The 13,239-nt window shown below is 38.3% G+C and overlaps 1 protein-coding gene across 1 annotated transcript in view; it reads left to right on the forward strand.

Moving 5' to 3' along the window:
• The window catches only part of LOC311066066 (zinc-binding protein A33-like), a 37,831-nt gene extending 25,033 nt beyond the window's left edge, over positions 1–12,798 (forward strand). The window contains exon 6 of the mRNA XM_084087039.1: positions 7,759–12,798. Coding sequence (XP_083943165.1) covers positions 7,759–8,273 — 515 coding nt within the window. The 3' untranslated portion in view covers positions 8,274–12,798. The remainder of the gene's footprint in view (positions 1–7,758) is intronic.
• Positions 12,799–13,239: the final 441 nt, after the last annotated feature.

A 13,239-nucleotide genomic window follows, 5' to 3' on the forward strand; every position in this document is an offset into this window, starting at 1 on the left:
CAATACAGCCGCTCGACCTTGCGATGGTATGACGATTCTCGCTCCCCAAGTCACACATCCATCTTTGACACTGAGAGCATCTCTCCTGTGATGGTACGGTAACACATGTGGCTCTACTTTCTCAGGCTAACCCTTTAAGATGTACTCATGTACCATGGAGAGTGTTATGTCGTGTGATGTCCACTTCCGAATTTGTGCTGCACTTACAGGCGAATCGTCCATTAAATCCATCATCAGCACTTGATCATTAGTGTCATCAGGTTCTCCCTCACCTGGCACTGGAAGTCTACTCAGCGCATCAGCATTTTGGTGGTACTTTCCTGGCTTGTAAACAATGTTGTACTGATATGCTTGTAACATCACAGCCCACCTTTGCACTCTGGGTGATCCCATTTGAGGAACTGCTTTTGTTTCATTAAACAAATGGATCAAAGGCTTATGATCAGTGCAAATTGTAAATGCACGACCATACAAATACTTGTGAAATCTATGGATGCCAAAAATCACAGCCAAGCCTTCTTTGTCCAGTTGTGAATAATGTTTCTCCGCAGGCGTTAATGTCCTAGACATGAACCCAAGAGGTTTCTCCACCCTCTCTCCTTTTATACGCTGCGAGAGCACTGCACCAACCCCGTAGGGTGAGGCGTCACAAGCCAAAATCAGTTCTGAATCTGATGAATAATGCGCTAGCACCTCTGCTGATTTTAGTAGCGCTTTAGATTTTATAAAAGCTTCTTGCTGTGGCTTTTTCCACATCCACTGAACATCTTTTCTCAGCAGCAGATGTAGGGGGGCCAGCAGCGTTGCCAGATTTGGAAGGAACTTGTTATAATAGTTAAGCAGGCCCAGGTATGCTTTAAGCTCTGTGACATTCCTTGATTCTGGTGCTTCTTCAATGGCTTTCACTTTAATTCCCAGAGGATGTAGACCCTGTGCATCTACTCTGTGGCCTAAATATTCAACCTCATCTGCCAGGAACACGCATTTTACTCGTTTCAGTCGCAAACCAGCTTCTTTCAGTCTCGACAGCACTTCATCCAGTGTCTTCAAGTGACTTTCTTGGTTTACGCCAGTCACCAATATATCATCCAGATAAACAACTACTCCAGGAATACCTTGCAACAATCCCTCCATTGTTCTCTGGAAGATAGCAGGAGCTGAAGCCACTACGAAGGGTAGACGATTATATGTGAATAACCCTTTTTGTGTATTCACTGTCAAGTATTTCTTGGAGCTTTCATCCATGATGATTTGTTGGTATGCGTGACTCATGTCCAATTTTGTGAACTGCTTTCCTCCATCTAATAGAGCAAAAAGATCTTCCACCCTAGGTATTGGATACTGTTCCAATGTTGACACTCTATTGACTGTGAGTTTGTAGTCACCGCATAATCTTATACTGCCATCTGGTTTCAAAATAGGAACAACAGGAGCTGCCCACTCTGAATACTTAACAGGTGATATGATCTTGTCCTGTAGCAGTCGATTAATCTCTTCCTCCACCTTTATTTTCAGGGCATAGGGCACAGATCTAGGTCTGAAAAACCGTGGTGTGGCATCAGTCGGCACGTGAAGAGTAGCAGTAGTACCCCTTAATGTCCCAAGCTCCTCTTTGAATATTTCCTATTGCTTGGATAGCACCTGTTGCAATGTCATCACCTCCGACTGTATCAGCTTTATCTTACTCCATTGTAGTTGAATTTCTTCAAGCCAGGCTTCAATGCTGCCTAGTAAGCATGGTCCTGTTCCTTTCACTATGACAAGTGGCATTTTCTTTTCCTGCTGCTGGTATTTTACTTGTACATCAGCCACACCCACTATCTCAACTGGCTTTCCTGTATAAGTTCTCAACTTGATTTTTGTAAGTCTCAGTTTGGGAGCTTCTGAATCTTTCCAGGTGTCCTTGTACATTCCCTCATTCATAAGACTGACACTCATCAATCTCAAAGTTTACAAGTCTGCCATTAACATGCAACTCAACAGTGAGGGGTTTCACTTTCTTCAATGCATCAGTTTTTACACATGCCAAAGTGAATGTTTCTTCAGATTCATCACTCTCATTATTTTCACTTACATTGAATGCTCGATACGGACGCCCTTCTTTTCCCCCTTTTCCAGTTGTTGCGTGTCCACTCTGTTGGCTTTTGTTGCGACAGGCTCTGGCGATATGTCCGATTTTCCCGCACACATAACATTTATCCTTCTTAAATCTACATTCGTTGGCTTTGTGGTTTTTCCCACAGCATCTGTGACATTCTCTGATTTCTTTTTGTTCACCAGATTCTCCTCTTTTCCAGTGATCCGGTTTCCTCTCTTTAAACATGATGCTGTTACATGCCTGTACACCGGATTTATTTTGTAAATCGAGCACATTTTTGCTTGCGGCTTCAGTGGCTACTGCAATTTTAAAAGCAGTCTCAAATGTCAGATTTGCTTCTGAAAGCAACCGTCTCTGAATCCGATCATCATCTATGCCACAAACAAGACGATCCCTCAGCATTTGGTCTAAAGTTGCTCCGTAATTACAATCTTGTGCTAAGCAATGCAACTCAGCTACATACTCTGTCACAGTCTCTGTCGGCTTCTTCGTTCTTGAATCAAATTTAAATCTCTGTACAATCTCACTTGGCTTGGGATTGAAATGATTTTTTAACATTGTTATCAGTTGCTGATAAGTCTTTTCACTTGGTTTTGTAGGGCTAAGATTTCGCATCACACTGTAAGTTTGTGGTCCCACAACACTTATGAGAATAGCTCTTTGCTTACCCTCATCTTCGATTCCATTAGCCACGAAAAATTGCTCCACTATTTCCGAATACTCTTCCCATGTTTGAGCTTTTGCATCAAATGCTGCTAGTGAGCCAATAGTTCCTGTAGCCATGGTTAATCTTCTTCTCTTTATCCTTTAGAATCTTCTGTTTCCCCCACAAACAGTTATCAGCACTCCTTTTCACAATTTCAATCTGTTGTCAACACAGGCTTTCCGCTTCATCCTCGTCGCCAAAAATGTGATATCGTCCATATAAATCACCACCACTTGAATTGAGTTGAAGTTAATACTTTACTTTCTGTTTGCAGCAGTTACAGCAACAGACATCAAACACTCTATGCCTTCCACATGGCACATCTTCTTCAACCCACTTTTTACCAAGATAGAACCCAACAACCTAGATATACAGATGACACCTAGTAGTTACTCCAGGATACTACAGTCTAGTTCTAAAACTCTGTTACACCATAGTTTTTTGCTTATATTTATAAAATAAAATTACCATGCATTTCCATTTTACACCAAGGAACAAATATTATACAATGACTTTACTTCTATAGCCTATAATAATTCTAATCGTAATTTCAAAAGCGGTTCTGTAAAAAAAAAAAAAAAATATATATATATATATATATATATATATATATATATATATATCAATGCTAATTCAATAGACCATATAAAATATATAAAATAAAGATATGCAACAGGCACGTTTAAACGACAACAATAAAATCAGAACCAGTATTCTGTTACGTTCATGGTTCCAGTGGCAGTAATGCATGCACGGCTTTTCAAAATGTCACAAAGCGGTTTGAGATTGTTTTGAATGAAATATTTATAATTATAAAAAAGTTTATAATTAAGTGTTTTGGCACACCATGACGAGTGGCGCTATGCATTGCTCTAAATTCGGGTTTTATTCTGGCATGGTGAATTAGTGTTCGACAAACGCGGCGGCGCGTTCATTTGGATTTATTTATCTCTTAACAGCTAAAATAACTTAATAGGCTACTCTGTAGTTTTTCGGTCATACAGATAAGAGTAGAGTAGGTTACATAGTTCAAAACTGTAAACTTTTATTCATATTAGGCTAACGACAAAAGTTTGTCTGTCGTCTCTGTCTCCGGGAACTGCGCGTCACAAAAATGAACCGAAAGCCACTTGCCTCAGCTCAGTCACGATACGAAATTAATCGGCTATGTCTAAAGCCTGATTATGTAATCCATATGAAACCGAGAGGTACAGAGGATCTACTCAAACATGTTTAGCTATCATGTGAGCGCTTCCCAATAAGGAAAGGACGAGGAAAGGGTGAAAATCTCGCTCTAATTAAATGTAGGCTAAATCGCCCTGAGATAAATTGTAAAAACAGATAGAATAAATGTATTTGTCAATGTTGCAATATTGTTTCATTTAAGTTCATAATTATTCTATAAATGTTAGGCTATTTAGTTTAACTGCAGCACGAAGCACTGTGGTTCGAGATTTATTTGAATACAAAAATAAAAAAACTTTATTCACAAATCGCACCCTGGTTGTAAGGATTCAAAGATCCCTGTGGAATTTAAATATTGAGTTGAACATTTTGTTCGTGACAACAAATGAACATGCGTTTGAAGATTGTATTTAGTTTTGCTTGGAAAAAGCTGGCCCAAACTGAAGTAGCGTTTTAATTCTTCAATTATTGAAATAGGCCTAATTAAATATTTAGTAATAAACATTTATGACAGAAATATTATAGCCTAAATTATTTAATTCCTTAATTATCAGCACTTGAATAGCCTATTGCTAATGTCTAGAATAGCGATTTAAGTGTGAATTGCAAACTCTTTGTTTTGCAAAGATAGCCCGTTGGGGGGTTTGGAGAAGGCAGTAGGCTATAGTTGCTTTATCGTGGGGGTGCAGGACAAGAGGTGTTAATGTTCCGTCTTTCATATGGAGAGTGTCGGATAGCCTGGCAAAGGCAAAATTCTTTTAAGGATAAATCTCAAAATCTCCAAAAGTCCATATGTAGGCCCTATATCTTATTAGATTATAAATATTGTAGTTTTATTGATTGTATTTAAAGGTTTTCCACACACAATTTCAATATAGCAGATACAGAGCTCTTTAATTTGCGATCAACCTCGTTTTATTGTAAGGTGAATTCAGCAAGGCATGCTGTGTCTTTGAAGCAACAAAGGCTATTTGTTACAGTTTTTTCTTTCGTGATTTGTGTGGATGACACACAGCGACATATACAGTATTATCAGCTGTATGGTGTGTTTTTACCCTGAAATGTTTAATTTCGAGAAAGACCCGGCGTGCGCAGTGAGGGAGACAAAAGAAACTTACTAAAAAAAGATCCAGCGAGAGAGAGAGAGGCAAAGAAAAATGCCTGTTCTTAATTCATGTTGCTTTGAACTATTTTCGTTTTGTACCGTTTTAATTTTTTAACTTAGCTGCAATTTCTTTGACAATAGAAATTTAAAATGTTGCAAGAATAAGATTCTGTGTTTCTTATTTTGCATCGCAAAGGGAATAAACTCTATCAATGCAACCCAGTTTTAAATAAATAAACTGTCCCGACACTTTATTTATACCTTGAAATGTGCGATGGGTTTTCAAACTAAATTAATTTTATTTTTATTTTACATTTTCATTGTTTATTTTTTTTAACTGAAAGCAATACTGTATTGAAAGTATTTTTCTGATTTGTTCGATCTGTTTTGAATAATGTCTTCCATTGCTATGGCCGGGTATTACTGTCAGTCATCTCAATCTCGTGAATGATTCACACAAAAAAATAATTTAGCAGATTAAAGACGAGCTTCTTCATCTTCATTTTCTGGTGCGATCGGCTGACACTCTTCCTTCATCAGATGTGTCGCCTTTGCAGCGGCTCAACTGGAATGTAGCAAATTTATGTTGTACAATTGATAATTAAACAAAACTCTTGACTTTAATAAACAGATACATATTTAAGCATCAAGAACGGAAAAACATAAACACTGTCGGCTACACTGAGATTCAATCTCAGATCGCTTGAAGCTCAGAGAGGCTCATGTTGTTGCGTTGACCACAGAGCTATCGTCTGAATACTGTTAAATTAATGTCTTATGCTCTTACAAAGCCTCATTGATGTGGCCTAATATTTTTCTATTGCAATGTTTTATGTAGATTTTTTTTCATTATTCAATTTATTCAATTTAATTTCAGTAATTTCAGTATTGTGATTATGAATTCGTTCAATGTTTCATTTGAATTGATTTGCTACCAGCTTTCAATCGCTCTCAATGAGCCGCGGCGCGGTGACACTTTGCAAAGTCTGTGATTGTAGCGCCTCTTAGCGGTAAGAGGCTGCAACGCGGCGGAAAAAGTTTTATTCTGGTTGAGTACCATCTGTAGATAGATAGATAGATAGATAGATACGAGTTTGGTGTTTATTAGGAGGTTACAATAAAAAAAAAATAGTCTCAGAATAATAACAATAAAGCATGTTAACAATTAGCATGTTCTTAGCATGATGCTAACACATTTGCCATGTTGTTAACACGATTAGCATGTTCTTAGCATGATGCTAACATGTTTAACATTTTGCAAACATCCTTTTAACGAAATGTTAACAAGATTAGCATGTTGCTAGCATGATGCTAACACAATCACCATGTTTCTTGCATGTTGTGAACATGGTGCTAACATGATTAACATGCTGCTACTGCGTTTTAGTTAGCATTGTTGACCAGTTTTAACACATAGCTAATCGCTATTAACATCAGGGGGGCACTGTTTCATAAAATATTGAAGCTTCCCTGGGTGCCGCCATTGATTAGCGGACCCCCACCTGCTGTTAGCATTCCATTGACTCCCATTCATTTTGGCGTCACTTTGACAGCGAATAACTTCACATCTGAGGCGTTTAAAGACTCCATTTGTCCATTATTTATTTCTAAAGAAACACGAAAATGTATAAAAGGCTCCATTACCTTGGATCTTACGTTATGGCCCCGTAGAAGCCGTTTTTGTAAAAATAGGCTAACGATTGCGTCATAACCACGCGACTCTCTGCCGCACAGTAGAGAGATTACCGTATGGACAGGAGGAGAAGCTCGCATCTACGTTGTCAAGCTCAGTTTGAGTCTGTGCAGTACGCTCAGCCATCAGGAAGTGAGAGCTTCTAATTGACTTCACTTTTCTCCTTTGAAACCTATGGGGTCGCTGTGTCCAGTTTATATACTGTCTATGATTAGCATGTAGCTATTCTGCTAGCATGTGAAGCATGATGGAAGTCCTGTTTGCTAGCATTAGTCAAAGGATCCAACCACCATGTCTCTACGATGTTCTGGTGCAGAGATATAGGTCTTGCTGAACAGTTGCTAGGGTGCTCTGTTTAGTTGCTAGGGAGTGGCTTGACAGCTGCCAATGATGTTACTTCAAAGGCTGCTTGCCAGTATGAATGATATAAACCAACTGCAACTCCTCTATGACATTCAGATTAGATGATATCCCTCTGTGGATTTGGGTTGCTAGGGTGCTCGACAATGGTTGCTAGGGCGTGGCTAGGAAGTGTTGAAGGTGATTCATGTTTTTAAGTCAAACCCAACAGACAGTCATAATAAACTAATTTAAAACAAAACACAGACTATAAGAGCCAATAAAATGAAGATGATCAGATGCTGAAGATCAGACACACACTTACAGTTCTTCATCTACATCATAAATCTCAACAGATCTCATTGATTTATTGTTATTTAACTTTCCCAAAGTATCAGTTTCTCTTGATGGACACAAATGTCTGAATCTCATATTTAATGTTTGTAGTTGATGCCGTTAAACGCTGATGATAAAAACGAGTGTGAAACTAATAACAGCACTGACAGTGATCAGAGGAAAATGTGTTTGATCAACAGGACGAGTGTCATAATTCATAATAATCTGTGTTGGTTTCACTCTTGATCATTATATGAAGATCAGAATAAAAGCATCTGTTGATTGTGTCTCATCAGCTCCTGTGATTCTGGATCCAAACACTGCGAATCCACATCTCGTCGTGTCTGATGATCTGACCAGTGTGAGAGACAGCGGGAACAAACCTGTTCCTGATAATCCAGAGAGATTTGACAGTTGTTACTGTGTTCTGGGTTCAGAGGGTTTTAACTCAGGAACACACTGCTGGGATGTGGAGGTTAAAGAGAGTTTATGGTGGACTCTTGGAGTAACTACAGCATCAAACCAGAGGAAGGGACGTGTTTTCTTCAACACTGATGTCTGGAGTGTGGAGTATGAAGTTTTTAGTGTGGAGTTAGATCAGGACGGACTGTATTCAGGTTCTGGTTTTCGTGTTAATCAGGCTCTTGATCGTGTGAGAGTGAATCTGGACTATGACGGAGGAACGGTGTCGTTCTCTGATCCTGTAACTAACACACATCTACACACATTCACAACCACCTTCACTCACACACTCTTTCCATTCTTCTCTTGTTTTCTCTCTCTGAGGATCTTACCGGTCAATAGTCAGTAAACGTCACTCCTGTAGATCTGGATCTTACAGCTTTCATCATGTTTCCAACATTTAATCCATATTACGTGAGTGAGAGTGCTCATAGGTGTAATTTGCGGGTGGGACATGTCCCCACCACTTTTTGCAAAGGTCGATATTGTCCCCACCATTTTTTAAACATCTCGCGGCACGAATGTACCAATACAAATAAATAAAACATCTCCAGTTAACTAACAGAGCATTAATTTAGTTTGTTTGTTAAATAGGAGGCGATCTAGCGCTGAAATGTGTTTTTTTTTTTAAATCAAGTCATCAAAGTGCTCGTTGCCGCTGCGATCAGTGTTCTCTTGTGGCTCGCACACAGTCTTCATATCCGTTGTGGAGACTCTCTATTCCAGGGTTCCTCAAACTAGGGCCACTGTCCTGCACAGTTTAGCTCCAACCCTGATCAAACACACCTAGCTGTGAGTTTCTAGTGATCCTGAAGACACTGATTAGCTTGCTCAGGTGTGTTTGATCAGCAGGGCCGTCGCTAGTGGGGTGAAAGGTAGTGACAATTATAGGGACCCCCGCTGCCCAGGGGGCCCCACAAAATCCTGCAGTTATACTATATAGGCCCCTGTTGTATGAATAATTCTAATATTTCTATTAGTTGTATGCCTGAGATTTAAATGAAAACCACAAAAACATGCAATTTGGTTAAATATTTTTTCCAAATATTCTCTTACCTCCCTATAAATGGTTTAGTCCGATCTAAAGCATTTATTAATTATTCAGTCAGTGACAAACATCATGGACCCAATACAATTGTAAGTCCCGCCCCAGCTCGTGAACAGAACCAATCAGAGTTGAGGCGGCAGTGCCTGAAGTTAACGATGAACTTGGTGGAAGAGCAGGAGACTGACTGACTGACAAAATGTCGGGGAAAAGAAAACATAAATCAGGGTACCAGAAACGCCATGAAAAGAATGAGTGGGAGGCCAGGAGAGCTGTTGTATCCCAGTCGATCAAGACGTTCTTAAAGACAGGTTGTATTGTTATTTCGCTGGGAATAAGAAAACTACCGTCTACAGTCTGCCGGGTACTATCACTCTTCATTATCAGTGCGCACCACAATCGACCGAATGATTATGTGGTCAAAATTCCTATCTTTTTACACTATTGTAAATAGAGTTAAAAAATTGACACGAGTCATGACGCATTGTATTATGCACCTGACCTGCCGGCTGATGATGTATTTATTACATCAAGAAAACACGAATACACACGGCACGTGAATGAATACATTTTATCTTTATTTAATAATATTATCTTAATTAAAAAATAAGACAATAAACTACTTTTTTAAAATTTGACTGCATTCTTGTCAATTAATAAATGTTTACTTTTTGATTTATGAATTATAACAGACTGATGGGGAAAAAAAAACATTATTTTGCTGTTACTTTTTAAAAATGGGTTTTATTATTATTTAACAATTTCTTTTTATTAGTTGAAATTTTTATATACATTTAACTTTTAAAATAAAGGTTTTACAACAACATCACCTTCTTCTGTTATATGTGGGCCTCCATGCTCATCTATTGTACAGTATATGATATTGGTGGAGGGTGGTGGGGGCCCACATCAATATTTTTTTCAGGGGGCCCCGAATCCTCTAGCTACGGCCCTGCCCTCTGTTGAATAAAAAAGAGCAACATTGGTGCCCTCTTATGATACTAATTTCTGAAATTTGGGGGTCTGCCTCACGGACCATACTGGATGAAATTCATGCCACACGAGTTATCCCACCCTTTCTTGGCCCAAGTGGGCAGTTCAACAATGAGGAACTTGCACGCACACAAAACATAGCTCGTTTGAGAATCCACACTGAACGGGCCATTCGACGAATTAAGGAATTTAACATTTTCGATCGGGTGATTCCTCTGTCATTGGCTGGTTCTGTAAATCAGCTCTGGACAGTGTGTGCTATACTCACACATTTTCATGGTCCATTGTTTAGAGTGAACATTTAAACATCACACAGACATAGTGCACATGGATTCAAGTGTTTTTTTTGTTTTTTTTTTACTAGACAATTAAATTAAATCCTGTGTATGTAAAAAAAATATGAATGTTTGTCTCCTTTTAAATTTTATTTAGTGCCATGCCAGGCACTTTTTCTAGAATTCTTAAAGGGATAGTTCACCCAAAAATGAAAATCCTGTCTTCATTTACTCACCCTCATGTTGTTCCAAATCTGTATGGATTTATATAATATATAATATAATATAATATCTGTATAATATATATATTTGTACCTACTATGGAAGTCAATGGGGACCATCAACTGTTTAGTTACCCATATTCTTCAAAATATCTTCTTTTGTGTTCTGCAGAAGAAAGAAACTCATACAGGTTTTGAACAACTCTAGGGTTAGTAAATGATGACAGAGTTTTAACTTTTGGGTGAACTATCCCTGTAAGTGTACATAAGAATACACATTTCAACTGAGTATGTTTACCTTTTAATTTTTCTTTCTTTGTAAAGACATTTCTCTATTAACATTTTTACATTTTGCATTTAAGAATTATATAAAAACATATTAAAGAATATTACAACTGAAAATATAAATATTTAAAAACAATAAATAACATTTCTGCATTCTACTCGACTGTTCGATTTGTTTGATCACATTTACACTGTATTTAAAAAATTGTTTCACAGACAGAAGTTAATGACATTACAATTCATAGCAGAAGGTCGTTTTGGTTTTGATTCTGTTTACACTCTCTTGTTCCTTCAGCTTTGTATTTAGGCGAGTTCTGTTAGGTCAGTTTCTGATAAGCCTTCAAGTGTTATGATCTGTGAGATAACCTTCTCCTCTTCATACTCTGTTTTATTTTGTTTTCAATTCATACATATTCTGTAAGACTGAGGAAGACACTGCTCCATTTATTTTTTGATTGTCATAAGATATAATATTTAAGTTGTTATGCAGCAAATCGCTGATTATAAAATGTATCTGTAAAAATATGTTTTTCTTTATTATTCTGACAGTAACCATGCTGGTTAGGCTAATATTTAATTCCTTTGTTTTGCATTATATTAATTGCAGCTTCAGAGTAGTTCCTGTGAGTCGCCTGTAGTTCCCGCTGTGTCCACAGGGGGCGCGAGAGAGTAATCAGTGTGTTATTACTGTCATCTCTCCTCACACACACCAGGAGGCGCTGAAGAGCAGATCATCTTTCAGTTGTCCCGTGATGAACAGAATTAAATAAACTTATGTTTTTTTTCCAATTGCTGACACACAATTTTGCAAACTAGGCTGGTTTTATCAAAACACTTTTCACAATTCACAAAACCACACACTCAAACTGCAAAATACCCAATATATCCTGCAGAATGTTATTATACCATATTACCAGATCTTTGTCTAACCAACTACACACTGTTGGGCGTAATGAAGAGCACTCTCATCTTCAGTATGCTTTGCCATAATACTAAAATAGTTCAAATTGTAGAAAATTCTTCAGATTGTTCACATGCACAGAAATATTTGCAGAGACACACACATGCTGTTGAAACATTTTTTTTTTTTTTTTTCACCAAACAAGTCAGTGCAACTCATGCACAGCAGAAATATTTACACTGGACTGAACACAAATATGCTCACAACAAACAGTAAACTGAAAAAGATTGAAGTGTTAACAATTAACCATTGAGGTGTTTGGTCAGGTGACACATGTATCGGCCAATCAGCTCATGGAGTGTCATTTTGAATGGCAGTGTTTTGAAATGGCAGACATGTGACTTTATGTCAGATTGTTGTGTCTTATGCAGAGAACTGTGTTCAGTGTGTTTAAAAAGTGCCATTTTGAATTGCAAAATGTGTGTAAAGCAGAAAATGTGTTTAGACTTTGGAGACGTGAGAAGAGGTTTTGCTCTCTGAGTCAGTTTAAATAATTGTGCTGTTCATGTCATTTTACGGGCAATTTCCACCAACTGCGGAATGGCTGCGGATCCAATAGGTTTCCATTAAAGTCAATGTGTGTATTTTCACTGACTGCGTTCCGACTCCGTCCCAGCAATTCAGCACTTATATCGCGCTATCAAATGTAAATTCACGTACGCAGATACGCAGAGCTTCTGTTTTTGCCGGATGCCGGAGAGCTCCGCAGCAACTCAGCACTTATATCTCGTGGGTCCTCGTGACTTCAGATGTCAGTCATGGCCGTTCGCAACAAATCAGGACCTGGTGGGTATTGAAGGACGTCGGAGCACGGAGCCGATCCGCAGTTGGTGGAAATCCGGGCTCAGTGTGTTAGCAACTGGAAAAAGCTGTAACAGTTTTTATTAAATTCCCTCTTTGGAAAGGCTGTGCGATACACCTGCTGGCCAGAACATCATGCCTGATGAAGGTCGTGAGAATGAAACGTTGCTAATAAAATGTTGATACTCATTTGCAAGTACTGATAGTGTGTGTAAGTTCCTTGTTTTTTGTAGATTTTTTGACCTACTTATTTTGTCTTTTTCCCCCACACACATATCACCTGCAGGTGTGCGATGGTGTTTGCTAAGTTATTAAAAAAATGTAAAGATTGCAAAAAAGTCTTCTTCAGGTTTAAAAATAAAGAAGTTGATTACAAAATTATTTGCAGTGCATGTAAATCTTTGAAAACCTTTATTTTTCTTTGTGTATTTCAAACACTTAAATTTTGCTCTCTTTTCTGCGGGTCTAAATCTCACAGCTGAGCGGCCAGAGGAGAACTGAGCGACTGAGCCTGGGTTCTGCCAAGGTTTCTTTTCTCCATTCTGTCACTGATGGAGTTTTGGTTCCTTGCCACTGCCTTGCTTATTTGGGGACACTTAAACATGCTGAAACAAACTTGGTTGCATTATTTTCCTGTTATCAATGTAAGATGCTTTGAAACAATCTGTGTTGTAAAAAACGCCATATAAATAAAGGTGACTTTGTGCTTGTTACGACCCTTGGCTCAAGGGAAG

The sequence above is a fragment of the Abramis brama genome, assembly GCF_963993115.1.
Source record: "Abramis brama genome assembly, chromosome: 16".
NCBI classification, from domain to species: Eukaryota; Metazoa; Chordata; class Actinopteri; order Cypriniformes; family Leuciscidae; genus Abramis; species Abramis brama.